Source organism: Lycium barbarum, chromosome 9 (genome assembly GCF_019175385.1).
Source record: "Lycium barbarum isolate Lr01 chromosome 9, ASM1917538v2, whole genome shotgun sequence".
Classification (NCBI taxonomy): Eukaryota; Viridiplantae; Streptophyta; class Magnoliopsida; order Solanales; family Solanaceae; genus Lycium; species Lycium barbarum.
Genome location: NC_083345.1, coordinates 24,746,362 through 24,766,755, shown reverse-complemented (window position 1 = coordinate 24,766,755; position 20,394 = coordinate 24,746,362). Strand labels below are relative to the sequence as shown.

The 20,394-nt window shown below is 37.3% G+C and overlaps 2 protein-coding genes across 2 annotated transcripts; one reads left to right on the top strand and one right to left on the bottom strand.

The window, feature by feature from the left end:
* The first annotated feature begins 5,588 nt into the window (after window positions 1-5,588).
* On the top strand, window positions 5,589-10,835 carry LOC132610518 (uncharacterized protein At1g03900). Its single transcript, XM_060324840.1, has 4 exons — window positions 5,589-5,975; window positions 6,742-6,952; window positions 9,706-9,990; window positions 10,408-10,835. Exons 1-4 carry the CDS (start codon window positions 5,692-5,694, stop codon window positions 10,474-10,476), a joined length of 849 nt encoding a protein of 282 aa, XP_060180823.1. The 5' UTR covers window positions 5,589-5,691; the 3' UTR covers window positions 10,477-10,835.
* On the bottom strand, window positions 10,589-20,355 carry LOC132610517 (protein CHROMATIN REMODELING 8). Its single transcript, XM_060324839.1, has 8 exons — window positions 20,028-20,355; window positions 19,285-19,389; window positions 18,567-19,118; window positions 17,728-18,136; window positions 15,223-16,066; window positions 14,176-14,785; window positions 12,986-13,435; window positions 10,589-12,771 (listed from the first exon to the last, which is right to left on the bottom strand). The coding sequence occupies exons 2-8, from the start codon at window positions 19,375-19,377 to the stop codon at window positions 12,088-12,090; spliced, it is 3,642 nt and encodes a 1,213-aa protein (XP_060180822.1). The 5' UTR covers window positions 19,378-19,389; window positions 20,028-20,355; the 3' UTR covers window positions 10,589-12,087.
* Window positions 20,356-20,394: the final 39 nt, after the last annotated feature.

The following is a 20,394-nucleotide window of genomic DNA, read 5'->3' as shown; positions in this document are numbered from 1 at the left end:
TAAAAGGAACAACTACTTGAACCAAGTAACTTATGCCCTAATGCTTGCCCCTCTTTGCCTTCAAGTTCCCAATTTTCTTCTCCTTTGCTAATTCCAACTGATTTGAGGTCACACATGGTTTACCTCTCCAACCCAACTTTCTTGGTAAGTATGGCATATTAATAGGCCTACTCACACCATTCTCATAACCCTTGAAGCCAATTTTCCTTGAACCAGTTAGTTGCTGATGCATCTTCTTGAGTTTAAGCCTAATTTTAGCTTCAGTTATCACCTTAGGCCTAAAAATTGGCTGATTATCCTCATCATCATCTTCATCAACAAGTGCTCTTGAAGGTGCAACTGGTTGGTTATTTGTAGTTGAAGATGCATCATTGTTTTTGGCAGACCTCTTTGAAGGTGCAGTAGCTTTGTCTTTGCCTCTGTTGTGGCATGTTGCACTACAGTGCCCACATGTCATTTTAGATCTTTTCTTGAATTCTTCCATAGCCCCTCCCTCTTCCCTGCCTCATAATTTTCCCTTGTTTTCTTAATCTTTGGTCTGTCAACCATTTTATGTATTTCTGGTGGCTCCATAGCGTGAGATGGATCAACTTTTCAGAATTTGTCACCTCTAACAGGTTGTATCTTATGCATGTATACTAACATGTAAGCCTGTTTTGAATACCACTAATATATCTCACTCAATGGTTCTTGTTTGCCATGAAGTAAAGCTTTAATGGCATGAGGACATGGAATTCATGTCAAGTCCCATGTCCTACATGTATACTTCTTCCTAAGTAGATCCACAACATGTTTATCTCCACCCTCAACCACCTCATACCTTAAGTCTCCATTACCTTGAACTTGGCAGCCTTGTACAATGATTCTGAAATCATTATACAAATCCATGGCATATGGGCTGAAATCTCCCATCCAAGTTCTTGCCTCATCTTCAAGATCTTTCAAACATAGTCATCACCTATACATAACATTCATAATAAATAACAATGAATGAGACATATATTAAACTGTATCAAACTCAATAGCTCCAGAAAATAACTTGTTAGCTGCATTATATGGCTATGATCTGAATAGACCTTGTAACATTTGTTCTGATCTGGCTATACAATAGCCCTATTAGTTGAGTTGGAAACAAATGGAGTAACTGCTAAGTCTGTGATACCACTTAGCCAGTAAGAATGGGCAAGTAGATAAGAAGCTTTGAATTTATGGTTGCTTTCAAGTATGCATTTCAATTGCTTTCAAGTATGCATTTCAAACAAACAAACAAAAACAGATATCCAGCAACCCAATTGCAATAAGAAGCACAATGTGATATTCAATTTTCACATTCAAGAAAAATCCCCAAATCAGTTTTATGTATAAAATGCACAGGGGTTCCTTACTAAAGGTATGTTGCAACTACCAAATATGCATTCTCTGAGTTTCAAAATTTTCAGCTCCCCCATTTTGATAACTAATTCATCCTATTTTCTGTTGCCATCACTGATGCTTATCTCCCTTGTTTGTGTTTAATTATCTAACTATAGCTTTTGGTGAACCTATGGTGATTTTATCTTCAAAAAGTGGCTAAATTTATTCCTTAGAACATAAGGTGAAAACTCAAGAAAGAGATATCTGGGATTTCCAATTGTAGTTTCATTTAGACCTAGCTTATTGGTGCTTAGAACATTTACAGTATCAAATATTACATTTTTCCTAACTGTAGCATCATTTAGAGCTGGCTTATTGGTTCTTTGAACATTTACAGTATCAAATATTACATTTTTCCTTGTGTTTTGTTTCCTTCATATTGTATCCTTACATTCTGTTTGCAGTATGTACTGTTCTGAGATTAGAGGAAGACAAAGAATGCATTATAGTTGGGACTCTCTACAAGCACATGAAGCTTAAACCTTCTATAGAAAAACAGATATACTCAGCAACCCATAGAATCTACCATGTACATAAATACTGACAAACTCAAATAAAGATTCCATTTTTACACACAAAAAAGGTACCAAATCAAAATCCAAGAACATCCAAATCTCTAGAAAAAACTAAAAACTACCCCTTGTACTAAATCAAGGAAAATAGATATACTTAGCAACCCAATTGCAATAAGAGGCACAATGTGAGAGATTAGAGACCAAAATTGCAGTAGAAAGCACAATGTGTGATCACTGGAAACATTTAATCTACCAAAACTGTCTTTCTCAGCATTTTCACTCTAAAGACATTTCAGCACAAGATTTGGTAAGACAGAATTCTAGGAAAAAGAAGTAAAACAGATATACCTTTATTCTAATATCTTCCAGCATCATGATTATTGGTTTTGTCCTTGCTTCTTGAATTCATTTGTTGAATGACTTAGTAAAATTGCTTTCAACTGAGAAGTTCTTGCAGACTGTGTCAAAATAGGCCCTGCACCAGTGATCTGCTGGGTACCACAACAGATATTTGACAGCTTCTTCAGACACCACACCCATGGAATTCAACTGATCATGGATTTATTTTTCATATGTGCTCCAAGCAGACCACCACGGTAACTTCTTCGTCTCTACACCCCTCCAAGTCCTGCTTCAATGTGCCTTACAAACCATCTGTGGTGTGCTTTAGGAAGCACATGAGTAACAACATCAATCAATCCTTGTAAGAATCATTAGAATAACAAGTTAAAGTACATCAACTATACAAAATAGAAAATCAGAAACTAATAATACAGGAAAACAAATACCTTTTGCATATCAGACATAAGTGTCAATCCTTCACCATCTGCCAGCTCTAAAGAATTTCTCAACAACTAAATGAACCATTTCCAAGTTCTGGATGTTTCTCTATCCACTACTGCCCAAACTAGAGTATAAAAGTGCTTTTCTGCATCTTGACCAAGGGCAACCAATAAAATTTCCCTACACTTCCCTTCAAAAAATGTGCCATCCAGCCCTATAAATGCCTCAAACCTCCTCTCCAATCACTTTTCAAATCTTGAAAGCACACATAAATTCTTAGAAATCTTCTTTTACCTTGTTCAAGAGCCTCTTTAGATATGTTTATCACCACATCAGTACCAGGATTGCTATCCCTCAATCCTTGAGCATAAGCCTCCAACCTATTGAAATCACCAATTTAGCTACCCTCCAATTTCTCTAAAATAAGTCTTTTAACCCTCTTCATCTTTGGAGCACTAATATTAAGTGAAAATTGATCATCCAAATCCTGCCTCATATCTTTCACCTTGTACTTAGGATTATTCTGCACTTTGTTCTTGAAGTAATGTGTTATAGCTTGTTGAGTAGCTCTTTTATTCTTAAATGTTGGCTGACAATTATGTTCTAATTGTATGGTCTTAATCTTAAAATCCTGATTCTTGTTATCTTCAGAAATCAAACACACAAAAGGACAACCAACATCACACTTATATCTAACTTTATGACCGTCACTATGATCAACTATAAGTCCTTTCTTAGTAGAAACTTAGTAAAAGCTCACAACTCTTTTAGCTTCATCAAGATCCTTAAAGCTCATACCCTTTTCCAACACTAAAAACCTGTCTAGTTTCTCATTTACTTCCCTATGCTTTTCCTTTCTAAAAAGTTCCAATTCTTCACTGTCATAGTCACTAGGAACTGGTTCATTATCATCATCCTCTTCGTCACCTGACTTACAATCAGTTCCGACATCTACTGATACAAAGCATAGTTCTTTATGATGAATGATGTTGGAAGCTGAAAGATTATCTTCAATTTCATCTACAGCAAAGAATTGCAACACACAAAGCTGACTAGATAGAAAAGATTGAAGTGTTCTAATGCCTGCATCACTCTCAACCAAGTAATATCTCCCAGAAAGCCCTGTGACCAGCAGTTGTTTTACCATCCTAAAACCTAATTTTTCATTGTATTCTTTACATATGTCTATATAACAGCAAGTCTGGATCACATCCCTCCCACACATGATTCTGTTGTTTATGTAGACAACTTGAGGATTCAAGATCCACTTGCCCCCATTATTAAAGACTAAATCAACCTTATCAACCATCCTTCAAGAAAGGCACGTGACAAATATAAAAGAAAGGGAAACAGGCCCATTAGAACATTAAAGAAAGGGAAATAAAAAGCTGCATACACAACAATTGAATAAGGAATAGGGAATCTACCAATATTTATGTGAAGACAAGAACAAGGGAAGAGGGACCACATGCTTAAAATAATAGCATACGTAGACAAAAGCATTGAATAAAGTACCCAAAACAAACAAAAATTGAGCTATGCATGAAAAAAAAAACCTACACCTAACATTCATAAATATACCTAACAGATACACATATACACAATACAAAAACAGAAAAAGAAAAAGAAAAAAAAGGCAAGAAATAAAGAGGAAAAAGCATATAAAGTGGTCCGACCAACAAAATATTCCAACTTGAAACAACAATTAAAAAAAACCCTAACTTGTGACACTTCATATAGTGTGATAGAGACCCTAACTTGTGACACTTCATATAGTGTGATAGAGACCCTAACTTGTGACACCTCATATAGTGTGATAGAGTAACAACAACAAAAGCATATAACACATGGAAGATCAACAAAAACGATAACATACATCAAATCGCGCACACAATAAAAAAAATTGTAAACCCTAACTGAAAATAAATAAGCAATAAGTAGCAAAATCTTACTTCAAAAGGAGGAATACAATTCGTATAGTCCAAATCTTCACCCAATGAACGTATTCAGGCAAAAAATAGCTAGATTTTGGCCGAAAATTGGTTCAAGGGTTCTAGGGTTTTCGAAGTGGTTCAACTAGCGAACTGATTTTTTTAATGAATTGGGTAAAGGGTTTGTCGGGTAGATGGGTAAAATGAAGTGGTTCTATTCTTTTAGTTGATGGGGGATTTAATTTGGGGCGGGTCAGGTTGACAGGTTAGATGGGTTGATCCGGTCAACTTAGATTAAATCTAATGACCAAGTTAGATTAAATCTAATGAGTTTAGTTAATTATATATGGTAACCAATAAAATGATGCCACATATTTAATGAGATTGGGTTGTTAGAAATAAAGGTATATTAGACCCAAAGACAGCGGGGGCATTTTGGAGCTCAAAGGTGGATGGAGGGTATTTTTGCACCAAGTATAATAGTTCGAGGGTATTTTAGGCCCTTTTTTGATAATTTTTATTGTCTCTTAGATTTAACCGATACACCGGCCGATAACCACTAGATAATTACTAACCCGATACTGAACCTACTGATATCTTATCGGTTGGCTAACAGATTAGTACATTTAAAAGCCAATAAGCGATAACCCAAATCGTTAAGCGTAATTATCCGTATGATAAGCAACCCTATTAATGATAAAATCTTTTATCTCTCAATCTGTTAAATCTAACGAACATAAATTGTTGAAATTTGACGGAGACTAAAGATATCACTTCCTTCGTTTCAATTTATTTGTCTGGTTTTAACTTAACACAAAATTTAAGAAAATAAGAAAGACATTTGAATCTTGTGTTAACTTTTGACAAACCTGGACCATTTTTGTCATTTTCTCGAAAATACATTGAGGGCAAATAAGTAAAATTCTCAACTCCAACACGTCTCTTCTCTCCTACCAGCAACACCACCAACTCCACTCCAAAAATCTGAACTCAAAAACACCTGAAAGACTGATTTCGTATTTTTTTTTTCTCTTGATATCCACAAAACGATGTCGTTCGAGGAGGAGGATGAAGAATCGTTTGAGCACACGCTCCTCGTAGTGCGTGAGGTATCCGTTTTCAAAATCCCTCCACGTCCAACTAGCGGGGGTTACAAATGCGGTGAATGGTTACAATCCGATAAGATCTGGACGGGTCGGGTCCGGGTCGTATCCTGCAAAGAGCGTTGCGAGATCCGATTGGAGGATCCGAATACCGGAGAGCTATTCGCGGCGTGTTTTGTGGGGCCCGGACAGAGAGAGAGCTCGGTTGAATCGGTGCTCGACTCGTCGAGGTAACTGTGAAAATATTTACATTACTTGTATGTTATGATGATTTGCATTAATGTGATTAGAATATTTACTTTCATTTTATATTACTCCCTCCGTCTCAATTTAAGTGTATTAGTTTTGACTGGGGATGAAGTTTAAGAAACAAAGGGCGACTTTTGGATCTTGTAAGGGTTGTTTGGTACGCGGACTAAGCTATCCCTTGACTAATTTAACCCACCTGGGAGGTGGGATAAAATAATACCAAGCTTGATGGTATAAGATGGGATATCCAAGACTAAGTTTGGGGAAATTTGTATACCTTGTTTGGTTGAAGTTATAAGTTTTCAACCAAACAAGGTATAAAATTTATCCCAAACTTAATCCCGGAATATGCCACCTTATCCAGCGTAACAAATGACCCCTTAAATCTTGTGGTCTTCAACTTGCCATGTAGAATGTTGGAATTTGAAAACTTACGAATTATAGAAAGAGTTGACTCTTTTTGAGACACACAAAAAAGGAAAGTAAAACACGTGAATTGGGACGGAGGAGTATGATTTACTTCAAAGTCTAGGATATACATTAATTACATACTAATATGTGGTTTGCTTTTAGTTTAGTATCTATAAAGAAAATAACATACTTCCTTTTTATTCTATTTTCTTTACTTCTCTGTAATGTAAATTAGTGATGTATTCTTTTATTTTCAATGCAAGAAAAATCGATACAAAGAGTTTTCGTTCTTTCTCACTTCGATTTTCTGTCCTGTTATCTTCGATTCCATAACAGGTACTTCGTGTTGAAGATCGAGGATGGGAGAGGGAAGCATGCGTTTGTAGGGTTAGGGTTTAATGAAAGGAATGAGGCGTTTGATTTTAATGTGGCGTTATCTGATCATGAGAAGTATGTGAAGAGAGAGATTGAGAAGGATGTTGGAGATGGTGAGGCTGGTGACGATAATCACATTGATATTCATCCTGCTGTTAATCACCGATTAAAGGTTTTATTTTTATTCTCCTACTTTCCTATTTCTTCAATTTTATTATTACTTGTTGTTTTCTTTGCTTCAGTTATCGTATTGCTCCATCTGTTCCAATTTATTTGTCTTACTTTCCTTTTTAGTCTTTTTAAAAAATAATGTCTCTCTTTTTTTTTTCTTTTTTTTTGGAAACTCTTTAATTCCAACTTTTCACATGACATGTTTAAGACCACAAGATTAAAGGATATTATTTTGGTACATTTTACGTTTCTTTAATTTAAGACTACAAAATTCAAAAGGCGTCCTTACTTTGTTGTTGCTAATGTTATTCTCTACTGTATTTTCTTTTCATACTTGTTTTGATATGCTTTACTTGAGCCGAGGTCTATCGGAAACAATCTCTTTACCCTCATGAGGTCTGCGTGCACTCTACCCTCCACATACCCCCACTTGTGGGATTTCACTGGGTATGTTGTTGATTCTTGTTACAAAAGAAATTTGCTTTTCAGTTTGTTAATACAGTTGCTTGGAGAGGATAATTGAGTAGTAATTGAACCTAAATCATATGCATTTGAACTATCTGATAGTGAAAACTCCCTAGGATAGATCATCCTAAAAGAACTACATTTTTAACTTATGGAATGTCCTACAGGAAGTTTGTGAATGAGTGGTTATTTGATAATGAACCAAGAATATTTGTCCTTTTGCTAATCAACAACAACACATCCAGTGCAATCCAACAAGTGGGGTCTGCGGAGGGTAGGATGTACGCATACCTTACCCCCTACCTTTGTGAGGTAGAGACTAGGGGTGGGCATGGTATAGTATTGGAAACTTCGGTCGGTAATTTCTATTTTCGGTTTTTAAATATACTTTACCCATTACCGTACCAAATTAATTCGGTATGTTTCGGTATTTTAAGTTGGGTTCGGTATTTGCTGATACAGTAAATCGGTAACCATAGTTTGTTCGACTTCAACTTACATATACTCATATAATAGAGAATTACGACTTCGGCTATTCAAAAAATGTCTCAATTATATCATACCAACACCTTAAGCATATAAAAATATTCAAAAGAAAATATAAGCAATTCCCTTCATTAATCAATTACACAAAAAGGACTTGTTGATTAAGATAGAGTAGTCAAAGTTCCAACGTCTAAACAATTAGTTTTTTTATTAATATTAGTTTATATATTTGTTAGTATGTTAATAATATATATGAGTTGTATATGTAACTATATACTGTATGGTATTTGGTATTCAATATTTCTCTTATAAATACCGAATACCGTATCGAATACCAAATACAATAATGCCGAAATCGCGATATCAAAAATTTCGATTTTAGTGTGGTAATCGGTATCTACCTAAATTGCTCGGACTTGGGTGCTTATGTCCAATACGGGTGTGGATCTAGAGCTAGGTCCTTCATGAGCTAAGTTTAAAGATTCGGGGATATGGATCCATGTAGGGATTCAGCTAAAATTAATTCAATTACCTAAAAATAGAGTTATTTGTCTAAATTATGAGACATTATGTGAAAAACTTACAAGGTATTTCAAGGAGAAAATATTGATCAAGAGGAGAATTCCAGAAGGAGATATAAGGAAGACTGACATAGAAATTTCTATATACAAGGTATTTCGTTTTCTTCAATTTCACCTTAGTTTTTGTTTTGATTACAAAAATATCAGTATTTGTCCTGAATTTCTCCGTCGATTTTGGTTGAAGTACCCAAAATCGATTGACCATATCTAGTACGGATCCCACACTCGCACCCACACCCACGCTGGGTTGACAAGGGTGCGGCATCGAAAGTGAAGAGTCCGAGTAATTTAGGCATCTATCGTACCATGCCCACCCCAGTAGAGAGGTTGTTTCCGATAGACCCTCAGCTCAAAATAGACAACAAAATAGCAAGATACAAAACAAATGCAGCAATGGAAAAGAGGAGAGTCCTGTTGCTAATTAGGATGGGTAAATTTGTTAGATGCTTTTTGTGAATGTTCCCGTTATAAAATGAGAGCTGGATATAATGATCAAGTTAGGTAGGTATTTAGCTAATACAGGACTAAATTCGAGCAGATGCTTATTCGAACAGGCAAAAGAGAAGATGAGCTTATTTTGCAAATCTAGTATGCTTCAAATGTCTAATTGTTAGATTAGAGCTTAGAGATTCCTTTACCATGACTACACCTTTTCTTTTTGCTAGTGTTTGGGAGCATAAAAATACTTGCCATGTTTGATTCTTAATCAATTTTATGCATCTGATTGGGTGTTTGTTTCTTTTTAGTTTTAAGTGCTGATGCAAGGAAAACTTGAACTAGATAAAGCGGAATCTGATTCCGTTTTATCTAGTTCACTTATACTTATACTGGATCTTACGGAGCCTGCTTACGTACACATGATTCGGACCTGATCATAGAAGAGATTCTCTCTAAGCGAACCAGCCTATCCTCTTTGAAATTATATCCCTGCCTCTCGTCTAACTCGAGTTGCCCCGCTCGCCTCTGAAAGTGTCCTTCCTTCTCAATGCCCGGGCATCCATCTATGATGTTATGTGGATTCCTACCTGATAATTTGTTTCCCTGATTTGGTTTTCTTGTTATGATCTTCATTTCTCCAGTTCCTTGATCTTCTCATTCGGACTTAATGTTACTCGCGCTGTCCCAATATGCATTCAAAATTAATTGTAATCATTGGATTATCCTCTATAACAATCTCTGCTATTTATCTAAAGTTAATAACTTCTGGTAGTTTGGTGTATAGGAAGGTGAAACAATCCGGATAAATGTGAAGAACAAACCATCTAGTGGGACAGGCATGCTTTCAGCTGTGGGATTGGCAGCAGGAACAACAGGAGCTGTGAAAAAAACCCCAGCCCTTGCGCCTCCACCTAGTGGAGGTAACAAGATCAGGTCTCCTCTTCCACCCCCTCCGAATGATCCAGCCATTGCTCGAAAGACTTCTACTACTCCCAGTATTGCTCTCAAGGGGTCAAAGGAAAGTACTAGGAATTCCACCGATCCGCTTTCAGATCTCTCTCAAATCGAGGTATTGTCATATCCCTTTCCTAATGCTTCCTATGAAGGTAGCTATTTGCATACTGCTTTCAGTCGAGAATAATAGCCAACAGTGACTTTGATCAACAAAACAATCTAACAGACATTTGGAATCTTTTGGCGACTTGGTTTTACTATTGTTGGCTGCTCTAATGAACACTTGTTCTGCAGATATTGATGAAATATCTCTTGCTATCATAACATGTGAAACATAGTCTGGTTGGTATATTCAAAGAACAAAACATATGCGTGTCACTTGTTAATTGGAACTTGAGTTTCAGTGGTTATGTTCTTTTATGACTGATGTGATGCTCTTTTTACCTGTTTGCTATGACTTCATTATGAGCAACTATTTCATGTTGAAGTGATCAAGTCTTTTAATATCAAATATCCTTATTGGCATCTACAGAGAAGCCTTCCTTCTACCACTGGATCTGGATCAAGTAAAACTACAGCAGCTGGATGGGCAGCATTTTAATTTTTTGTGTGTTAAATATGGCTTACATGTATGATCGCTGTTGTATTACCATAGAAAGATACACCGGGAATCAGAAAATGGAAGAGAAATGTCATGGTAGTTTTTCCTCGCATTTTGGAAGACAACTGCGGTGGAATATGTTAATGTACTCGCTCGACATCCTAATCGAGCTTCTGTACGGCATGCAATAGGGAAAATATCTTATTTTACACAAATGTCTGTCGAGCATTCCGGAAGTAACTGATTTATTGCACTGAGATGATTTCGAAAACATATTCTTATCTATATTTCATGTAATTTAACACTTCCAAGTCCTTGGTGTGATCCATTAAGCTTATATGAGTAGAGATGCTTTTATTTGTTGTGCTCTTTCCTTATGCTCCTAATGTTTTTGGTATCCCTCAAATGAACTATGCCTCAAAAAAAAAAAAAAAAAAAAAAAGAGAGAGAAATTACTAGAGCTGACATCTTGGTGCAAAATAGCTAAAAGATATCCTTACTCTTTCGAAGAAAAATTGTCTTCCATTTGTTCTTGTCTGTCAATCAGTGTCAAAAATACCGACTAGATGCAAAGCATAAGTTGCTTCGGTGCTGCTAAGACGCCATACATGGAATAAAAAAGGATTAACATTTCTTCCGAGCCATAAGAAAAATTAAGTTAGTGAATCAATACACATAAATAAAATTTGGAGTTTGAAGTTTTTGAAACGTTTTCCAAGGAACTTTTAGAAGTTGTAAAGTACCTAAAGTGTGTATAATAACTTACGTTCCTCATATTTACTTTCTTGTACTCATTTGAGATCTAGAAATGTTAGTACTTAACTTCCTTTTTTCGGGTTCTCCATTAAATATATTTCCCAATTTCCTCCAGCTTCATCTTCCCTTTCTTTAAAATGAAAATGAATAGACGATGTTTCCTTCTGCTGCAACTGTCAATTTACTAGCTTCCAACCACTGATTCAAAAAGTATCAACAAAACAATAAGAAGTTGAATTCTATTGCGCTCTCAAGGGAGAAATCGTTCCTTCGCTTTGAGTAACTGAAATGCTTCCAAACAACTTAAGAGGTGACAACTGAATTTTCTCACTTTGTTAGTTTGTTTACTCCTCCAAGGTTCAACTATTTCAACTGCAACCAAATTTAAGTCCATTGATAAAGTTTGCCGCAAAATGCAGCTTTTGTGTATTATGCGCATACTGAAACCAAATGAAACGGGCAGCAGTAAGACAAAGCAAAAGAAGAAGAATTATTTTTTTGTGCACAGGATTTTTTTTTTTTTTTTTTTTTGTGCACAGCTTTGTTTCCGGAGTATCAACTATTTGCTGTTACAAGAAAAATCAATGACTTATGGGAAGCAGAAACCTATCCAACTATGTACACTGCCCATAGGTCCAACTACCTAGAGTGTTATACTGACCAAAGATGCTGAGAACTAAAACGAAAATCTCTCAGCCTAACGAATGTGTCACCTTGACCCTCGAGGAATGGCAAACTTCTAACTGAAAAATGAAATTTGAATCACTTGAGATGTTCTAGTGGCAATATGATATTTCATTTCTGAGAAAGCACAGAAGCGGAGTTCATGGATCATATGTTTGAACTAGGAAGGCATTACTGATCCTGATATTCAGGCTTTAGAACCCAGAAAGATCCACCAGGGTTTTTCTCCAGAATCGCAATTTCCTTCAATAGATTCTTGAACAGTGGCAGATCCTTTGATGGTACCCTGTCCCTGAAATAATCTACAATACTGGCTGAATTGGTCTTTCCACCTCTCTGTTGTATAAATGTACAGATCTGGCGAACCAACACTTCTGGCTGAACCACATGGCTAGAAGATGCACTCCGGTGCCCACTACTTAGAGATCCTGCTCTGCTGTTGGAGGTTGAAGCCGTTGACATACCAAACTGATGTACAAGTCCATCACTAACAGCTTTCTCTTCATTCCCCCTAATCCTAGCCAACAACTCCGCTGAAGATAATGCTTTTCCAGCAGATGCCCCTGCAGCTAAAGCATTTGTCCTGATAGCATAGTCACTCGATGATTCTTCAGATGATTTGCTGGTTAATTGAGGATTAACAGTAGAACCAAATTTCTTTTTAGCAGATGATGGCCCTCCAGCAGCTCCTGATCTGCCAGTCCAGGTTGGCACTGCTACACTTTCACGGCTTCGAAGCATTCTTGATTGCCGGAGTGCTTCTGCAGCTCTTTGAGCTACTTGGGAAGCCTGCTCCTCTAGCTTCAACTTTTCTTCATCATGAGCATTCATGATAGCATCATGATTCATTGCACTCTGGCAAAGCAGAAAAGATAAATAAGGCAAGTAAAACAAAGAAATGACTGATAAATAAAGGTGATTAAAAGAATATGAAAAACAGAAGAGCAAAATTTAACTCAAAACCGAAGCTTCAGATTACATTGAAACAGAAGCACACGGTGACAAATGGACTACGGGTATGGGAACACGAAGCATACTGCGCACTGACTTGCAAAAATAGAGAACTTACATGGATCCCATGAGCGTCAAAAAGACCCCGCAGGATACTTGTTTCTTCATCTAATTCCCCATTGTTGTTATAATCTCCCGCTTTTCCCTTGGTATCTGAGTTGTTTCCCTTGCCAATCTTGGACCCATTATCCTTTTCTGGCGGTGCTTTAAAATACGGTTTAGCTTGATTATCAGGAGCCCCGACAATGTTCACATCTTCAGCTACTTGGCTGAATATACTAGATGTTTCTGTAGATCCTCCATTTCCATCATCATTTAATGTAAAGAGATCTTTCATATCTCTTGCTTTGAAAAATCTTCTTTGCTGCGGGTTTTTCAATATTTTGTTGGTAAGAAAGTGCTTGTAAATCTGTCGATGATACACCTTCTCCTCAATGGTTCCTCGGGTAATCAATCTATACACGGTAACATCTTTTTTCTGACCAATACGCCAAGCACGCTCCCTGGCCTGTCCTATGTAAAGGTCCCAATTAAAAACATTGAACAAATATAAAGTATTACTTAGACATCCACCCCACCCCTACTAAAAATATTTACTTAGATATCCACCCTAGTTCAATAAAGAACTCAATACACCTCTCCTCTCTTCTAATTTGACAAATATCTAAGACCTTTCCTCTAGTTTGTTCTTCACTTGTTTGTTTTATTTTATTCATTTTGCTTGTTTATATTTAATGTTAAATCACACTGACAAGTGACAAGCTACCAATATTCTCCTCTGTAAGGAAATTTAAAAGAGAAACTTAATTGTTTGGGTTCAATTTTGCACTTCAATGTTACTGTATTTAAATAAGAGCAAAAACCTTTCACAGCTCCCCTATATCTTATCCAAAAAAATAAGCATTCACAGCTCCGCAAATCCCTTTCCCCCAAACCGTACTGTAGTGATTAATCTTATCTAAACCTTTTTAACCGATTTAATCATAAGTTGCATCCTCAACTTCTGGACGGGTTCACTACCTTAAACCTGTTTCTGCATCCTCAAGTTTTTTCTTTTCTTTTCCTTTTTTTTAATATTCATTATCATTTTTTTTTAAAAACGAAATTTGAAGCATTAGTCAAGGGGCTAAAGTATAAGAAGCAATATTTGATGTCCAACAACACAAATCAGCCTGTTGTCTAGGGACCAAGAATCTCAATTTCTCCATAATTGGAAAATCAATAACAAGAGGATAAGAGTCGAAGTACCTGCATATCAGTTGATGGGTTCCAGTCTGGATCAAAAATGATTACTCTGTTAGCTCCAGTCAGGTTTGTCCCCAGACCACCAACTTTTGTTGTCAGGATGAAGATGAAAATATCATCTGTATTGTTAAATTCATCTATCAAAACCATCCTCTGCTTTACAGGAGTGACACCATCCATTCGCCTATAACTGAATTCACATGTAACCAGAAATTTCTCAAGAATATCCAGCATCTGTTGAGTTTGAGAAAAAAGGAGAACACGGTGCCCCTGTTCCTTCCATACCTTGAGCACTTCTGCAACGACTTTCATTTTTCCACTGCGTTCAGGATTTCCATAGTCTGGATCTCTACCGGAGTGTTCTCTCTCGAGAAGATCGGGGTGGTTGCAAATTTTCCGCATAACATCGATTCCAGAGAGAGAGTTCCTGTTCCCATCAAAGATCTGTTCAACCTCAGAGCTGGCAAGAAAAGCTCGGTAAACAGATCGCTGCTCTGGTGTGAGGCTACAGAACAGGACATGCTCAGTTTTCTTAGTGAGATTAGCATTGACATCAGCTTTCATCCGCCGGAGGAGGTAAGGCATGATTAAGTCACGTAACACCACAGCACATCTGCATATCAACAGCGCAAAGCCACAGAATGAACCACAAACTCAATGCCACATCCCCTTGTGGGGACCACCTCAAATCCCCTCAAGGGTCCAACATGCGCCAATCAGACCGGGCTTAGCAATAAATTAAAGGATACAAGCAATCCAAGTTCTAAACTTCTAATCAGTATTATCCCATTTTTGGCTTCTTTTTAGTTTTACTTTTGTCCTCACAGGGCAAGAGGGAGAATCGGTTGTCATGGACTACTACAGATTTCCTTTTCTTCATCTTTAATAAGTTCATCCAGAATTAAATATAAAAAAATTGAGTAAAAATAGAAAAAATAAATACAAAACATAGATAGTCCCTTTGCCTCCGACTTGGATAGAAGCTAAAAATCAGGAGTAGAAAGTAACTACGGAAATCTACATAGCTCTATTATGGGATAAAACACCAACCTGTAAGCTGTGGAAACTTGCAACGGTGTTGCATTAGCATAACCCCCAACAGATATGGGAACAGCAAATTCAGCCTCAAACACAGGTAGAACTCCCAACTTTCCCGGGAAGACAAAATCAAACAATGACCACAGTTCACTCAGCTTGTTTTGAATTGGGGCCCCTGTCATTATGATACGGTGAACAGTCTGGAGCTGTTTGCATACAAGAGTAGCTTCAGCATTTGGGTTCCGAATCCGATGCCCTTCATCTAACACTGCATAACCCCATTCAATGTCAATTAATTTCTCCCCCAATAGACGGAGTTGCTCATAAGTGGTGATCAATAGCCCAGAATTGGATCTTACAACACGAGCTATCACGGGATCCCATTTTTTGGAAGTCTTAGAAGATTTGTTTCCTTCAGTCTCACTATCGAGCAGATCTTCGCTTTCATAGTCACTTTCAGAATCCACTTGCTTCTTTTTACTTGATAGATTATGAGCTGAATCATGTAATATCTCCACGTGGAAGCTGGGATACCATGTTTTAGCTTCCCTCTTCCATTGCCTCAAAAGTGTGACCGGACAAATAACAATGCTTGGCTTATACATATCGCTAAAATGCAGTGATCCAAGAAAAGATAAAACCTGTATGGTTTTACCAAGACCCATCTCATCTCCAATTATCCCACCAGCTCTTTGACAGTGAAGTTCCCACAGCCACTGCACACCAACCTTCTGATAGTCAAAAAGCTTGTTAAAGATAGTTTCCGGGATTTTGAATCCACCTTCAAGTTCCACAAAAGAAGGTTCTACATCTTCAATATCCCCTTTGTTGTCCTCATGACTGGACGTATTGACATCTTCAGCAGACAAACAAAGTTTAGTACCTTTTATATACATCTTTATCTATATGATGTTCATATGTGAATGTTACGACCCAATGTTACGACCCCCACCCCCAAACCTTTCAACCAATATCATTCTGCTTGAACACCAAAAAGTTTAAGAAACCATATAGCAGAATACAGAAAGATTCAAACTTACAGTCTAAATATTTGACATCTTAACTGGCAATAAAATCTAGAGTCTCTATCAAGCTTACCAATCATAGCACTAAGACTACTACATCAGACTACATGAAACCGATATGAGTTCTAGCGATGGAACCTCTAAAATCCATTTCAGATGTTAGCTTATTATCCAATCTTGTCACTAGAATAAACATACCACATGCTGTTGGCTTTGATAGGCAAAACTTAACTGCATCAGAGTGGCATTATAAAGCTATTCATGTTTGGAGGAAAATATATCATGAGCAAACAAAACCACAAAACCAATATAATTTCTCGAGAAGAATTTGCAATGCATCTAGAATATCAGATAACAATCAAATACTTATACAGGACGGGAAGAGAATATATCACAAATAGCAATCTGTTCTGTATTTATTAACAATATCAGAGCGAAACACACACACATATTTTGTGATCATCATCCCAATTGTGCTCACAGTTCAAAACTTAGGGAGCAGGGGTAGGCATTCGAACCAAAAAATTTGGTTTTTAGCAGCTCAGACTTCGAAATTTCAAATTGCCTTCAGGCTTCCATCAATCCTCTTCAGTATTTTTTTTTTTAGATATCGGTTTTCTCTTCCTGAGCTTCCATCCTTTTCCCTGATTAGCCACAATTTCTTCTTCCATTAACAGCATTTCTAATCCCCATTCATCACTATATAAAGTTGCCGTCACGCAGTTCACAGTCTTCAGACTTTAGCCTACAAATTTACAAATTACCGTTGTCGGTGACTGTTCACATTGCTTTTCCTGTTCAGCTAAGATACTTATGGTTTGGGATCCAAGTATGCGACTCTGCTCAAAGTTATGTTCTGAAGCAGTTCAGCCTTTGAAATCTGTACTCTCTCCTCTCCGCCTATAGATTTCAAAGTAACTGCTTTTTAATCTTATTTTGTTTTATGTTGTTTCTCTGATTGTATGTATTTGTTTATTTATTTATGAGTGGATTTTTCATAGTAAGTTGTGAGGTCCATTTCAAATGTGATTATAATCCTTCTTCCTTAAATCAATTTGCAGACCAGCTTATGCCCTTCAAGTGAAACTGTCATGAACCAAAGCAGGCCTAAATTAGTCATCCACTGCCTAGCTACTATTATCTATTTAGACTTACTTCAACCAAACAAAAAGTTACCAACTGGTAAGGCCCAAACTGAACCAATATAAACCAAACCGAACTAATTTCAGTTCGGTTTCAGTTTTCCCTTTTATCAACTGGAAAACCGAAAATCTCAAAACTGAACCGAACAGACTGACAGCACATCCCTATAAGGGAGTATCCCCCCCCCCCCCCCCCCCCCAAAAAAAAAAAAAAACTCCACCCCGCTCGCACTTAAATACCATGCTTTAATCACTGCCAAGGTTTGAGCTCGTGACGCATGCCTAACCCAAACTTCACGCATTGCGTCCTTACCACTAAACATAGCACAGAAGCATGTGAATAAAGATACCTGACACTTCGTCCTGCCTAAGCTCACGAAATGCCAACTTTCTCCACTTCTTGCTAGGTAACGGCCTTTTCTTCTTTTTAGTACCTTCTCCATTCTTCTCTGTTGTAATCTCTAATGATTGAGGGATTTTTAGGGGTTTTCTTAGTCTTTGGAAAGGGTGGGTTGGTGCATCAAGTTTTGGTAATGATGCAGAATCAAGCAACTTGGTGGTTGGACGAGCTTGAGCTGCCTGTGAGATTGACTGGACAGCCTTGGCTATACTGGTGGAAGCAAGGTCATCATCATTACTGTTTATATCAGCTGCAGCACTTTGTCTACCGGAAGACTCTGAATCATGGATCCGACGTTCAAAGCCTTTGAGCCTGTGGAAGGGGGTTAACATTCCTTTTCTTACTAGTGCATCTCTTTCCTGCGACAGAGGTAATATGAGATTAGCATGAGAACTCCATATGCTTAGGTATGATACTAGATGCTTATGTTGAAAGAAGTACTTCTTATTATTTTTTTTATTTTTTTTTATGACATGGTAACCCGCAGCCGCTACCCTTCGGGTGCGCACAGGGTAAACCCAGCTCCTGTGCAATAGCTCGCAAACCACACAGGAGAGATAACCCGCACTAGGCAAGCCCGGTGCGACGAGCTCGACCTAGAAGGCAAATCCCCTGCTGTCATAGGCAGGGGGTTTCGAACTTGAGACCTCCATTATGAAAGCCCCATGCTCAACCAACTAAGCCACCCTTGCGGGTAAGTACTTCTTATTATTGACAAACAAACACGCACACATGTAGCTTCCACCTTATAAAAATCTTTTCAATTTACAGTTCGTAAAAACCACATACTGTTTCCACAAATCCAGAAGATGCTGCAGCTAACACTGCATCAAAATCATCATCATCATCCAGCAATGCTGTCTTCCGCCGTTTGCTCTTCTTGTTACTTGACTTCTGAACTTCTTTCGCCTTTCTTTTGAATTTAGGTTGATCCTTAACAAGATCTCTTATCAACGCACCAGGCGAAGTATCATTAGCAAATTTTGAAAGTTCATCCTTGAGTTGAGCCTTTGTTTCAAGAAGACTTCTTAGACGATCATCAGCTAAAGCATGTTGAAGGTTTGAATCATCCAGAGGTGCCTGAATCATGCTTTGCTCACTTTCCGTAAGCTTTGCCTCGCTGCTACCATCAGTATCAGGGACTTCCTCCTCATTTCTTCTAAAGCGCTCCAAGTGTCCAAATCCATCTTTAATCGCATCTATTTCTACTTCTACTGCTCTCAATTTATTAAACAAATCTAATTTCTGATCATGTCCTTCTTCATTTTCTTCCTTTCTTTCCACTATCTCTTCTTCAGCAATCCCTGTAGCTTCATTGCTGTCCCCAACGTGCCTTGTTGCCTGCCAATATATAAACAAATTTGGTAACCAGTAACACAGAGAAGAATCAATCAGCTACAAGAGCTAAAGTGCATTATAAACATCTAAGCATCTCACAAAACTAGTCAAAATTCCTATCGACAAAAGGTTTTCAGACAAACAGCATTTCCAACTCTGCAGAACAAACCTTGTCCAAGACGTCACGTTCAATATCTTCGGGATTTGCAGAGGTCACACCCAAACTGCTGAGTAAAATCTTATCTTCCTCCTCTTCTTCCATCTCTCCTTTTTCCTGTGAGCAAAAGAAAACAACGAAAAACCCCTTTCAGCAATACAATTCTCATTCTTGATATTCAAAGTATATCATATAGTAGTACATTTCTTTAAAATATACAAGTGGAATGTCATATAGTTAAGCACATAAGTGCATCAGAAAATTAAATTCCCTTGAGCTGCATTGCCAGTTATGCACGATCACTACAATTCAGAGCAATCAATAGGTTGTAAGACTATATATGCAGGAAATAAAGCTGGACCGTGACTTGACGAACCGATTGGATAAACATAACTCATATAGTCTTATTACAAGTAATTCGGAGTTGATTTCTCACCTGGTCACTCAACTAATAGTTATTATCTCAGAAAGTCGATTCTAATTTCCTTCAACAAAGAAAGTGACTTTCCGAGATAATAACAAATAGTTTAATGACCATATGAGAAATCAACTCAAGTAATTCGATGAGCATAATTTTCTCATCCTCAGTGGAGAAAAAGCATCCCGCTAACCGAAACTTTGCATATCACCAAAATATCAAGGTTATAGTTGATTAATTGATTTCTTTCTTAATATCAATAACATATTACATTTTCTGACTAAAGTATATTTTCTGGAACCTCAAATTAACTAATTGTTGGTGAAAGTCTACTTACCAAATTAACTAGGAAGTAGTCACACCGTGAAACTCCTTTTACAAACTCCTTGAGCTCATTTGATTGATAAAGATGATCCACATTAACGGAGAGCCTTAAGCAGATGCTTTAATATACCATTATTAATCCAATAATAATATGAAAAATTCAACTGCTCCAAATTGAAATTATAGTAAAAGTCTCGCAATTGACGATTGAGATTTCGTAAAAAGCAAAACAATATAATAAAACCCTAATTTGGGAAATGAATGAAAATCGTTGGATTTTTCAATGCGCTCATTTTATACTAGCGCGTGATGCATCGATGGGCGGCCGCCAATTCGGTTTCATGGATTCGGGTGGGTTTGACTCTCCAATTGGGTCACGT

What these genes read in the sequence shown, in the direction of transcription:
- LOC132610517 (XM_060324839.1), bottom strand. Translation starts at nt 19,377, where the DNA reads ATGGAAGAAGAGGAGGAAGATAAGATTTTACTCAGCAGTTTGGGTGTG. An exon ending in CTTCTGGATTTGTGGAAACA is followed by an intron (nt 18,137 to 18,566) that starts GTATGTGGTTTT and finishes CCTCTGTCGCAG; the next exon opens with GAAAGAGATGCACTAGTAAG. An exon ending in ACCCATCAACTGATATGCAG is followed by an intron (nt 13,436 to 14,175) that starts GTACTTCGACTC and finishes TACATAGGACAG; the next exon opens with GCCAGGGAGCGTGCTTGGCG.
- LOC132610518 (XM_060324840.1), top strand. Translation starts at nt 5,692, where the DNA reads ATGTCGTTCGAGGAGGAGGATGAAGAATCGTTTGAGCACACGCTCCTC. An exon ending in TCGGTGCTCGACTCGTCGAG is followed by an intron (nt 5,976 to 6,741) that starts GTAACTGTGAAA and finishes ATTCCATAACAG; the next exon opens with GTACTTCGTGTTGAAGATCG. An exon ending in CTGTTAATCACCGATTAAAG is followed by an intron (nt 6,953 to 9,705) that starts GTTTTATTTTTA and finishes TTTGGTGTATAG; the next exon opens with GAAGGTGAAACAATCCGGAT.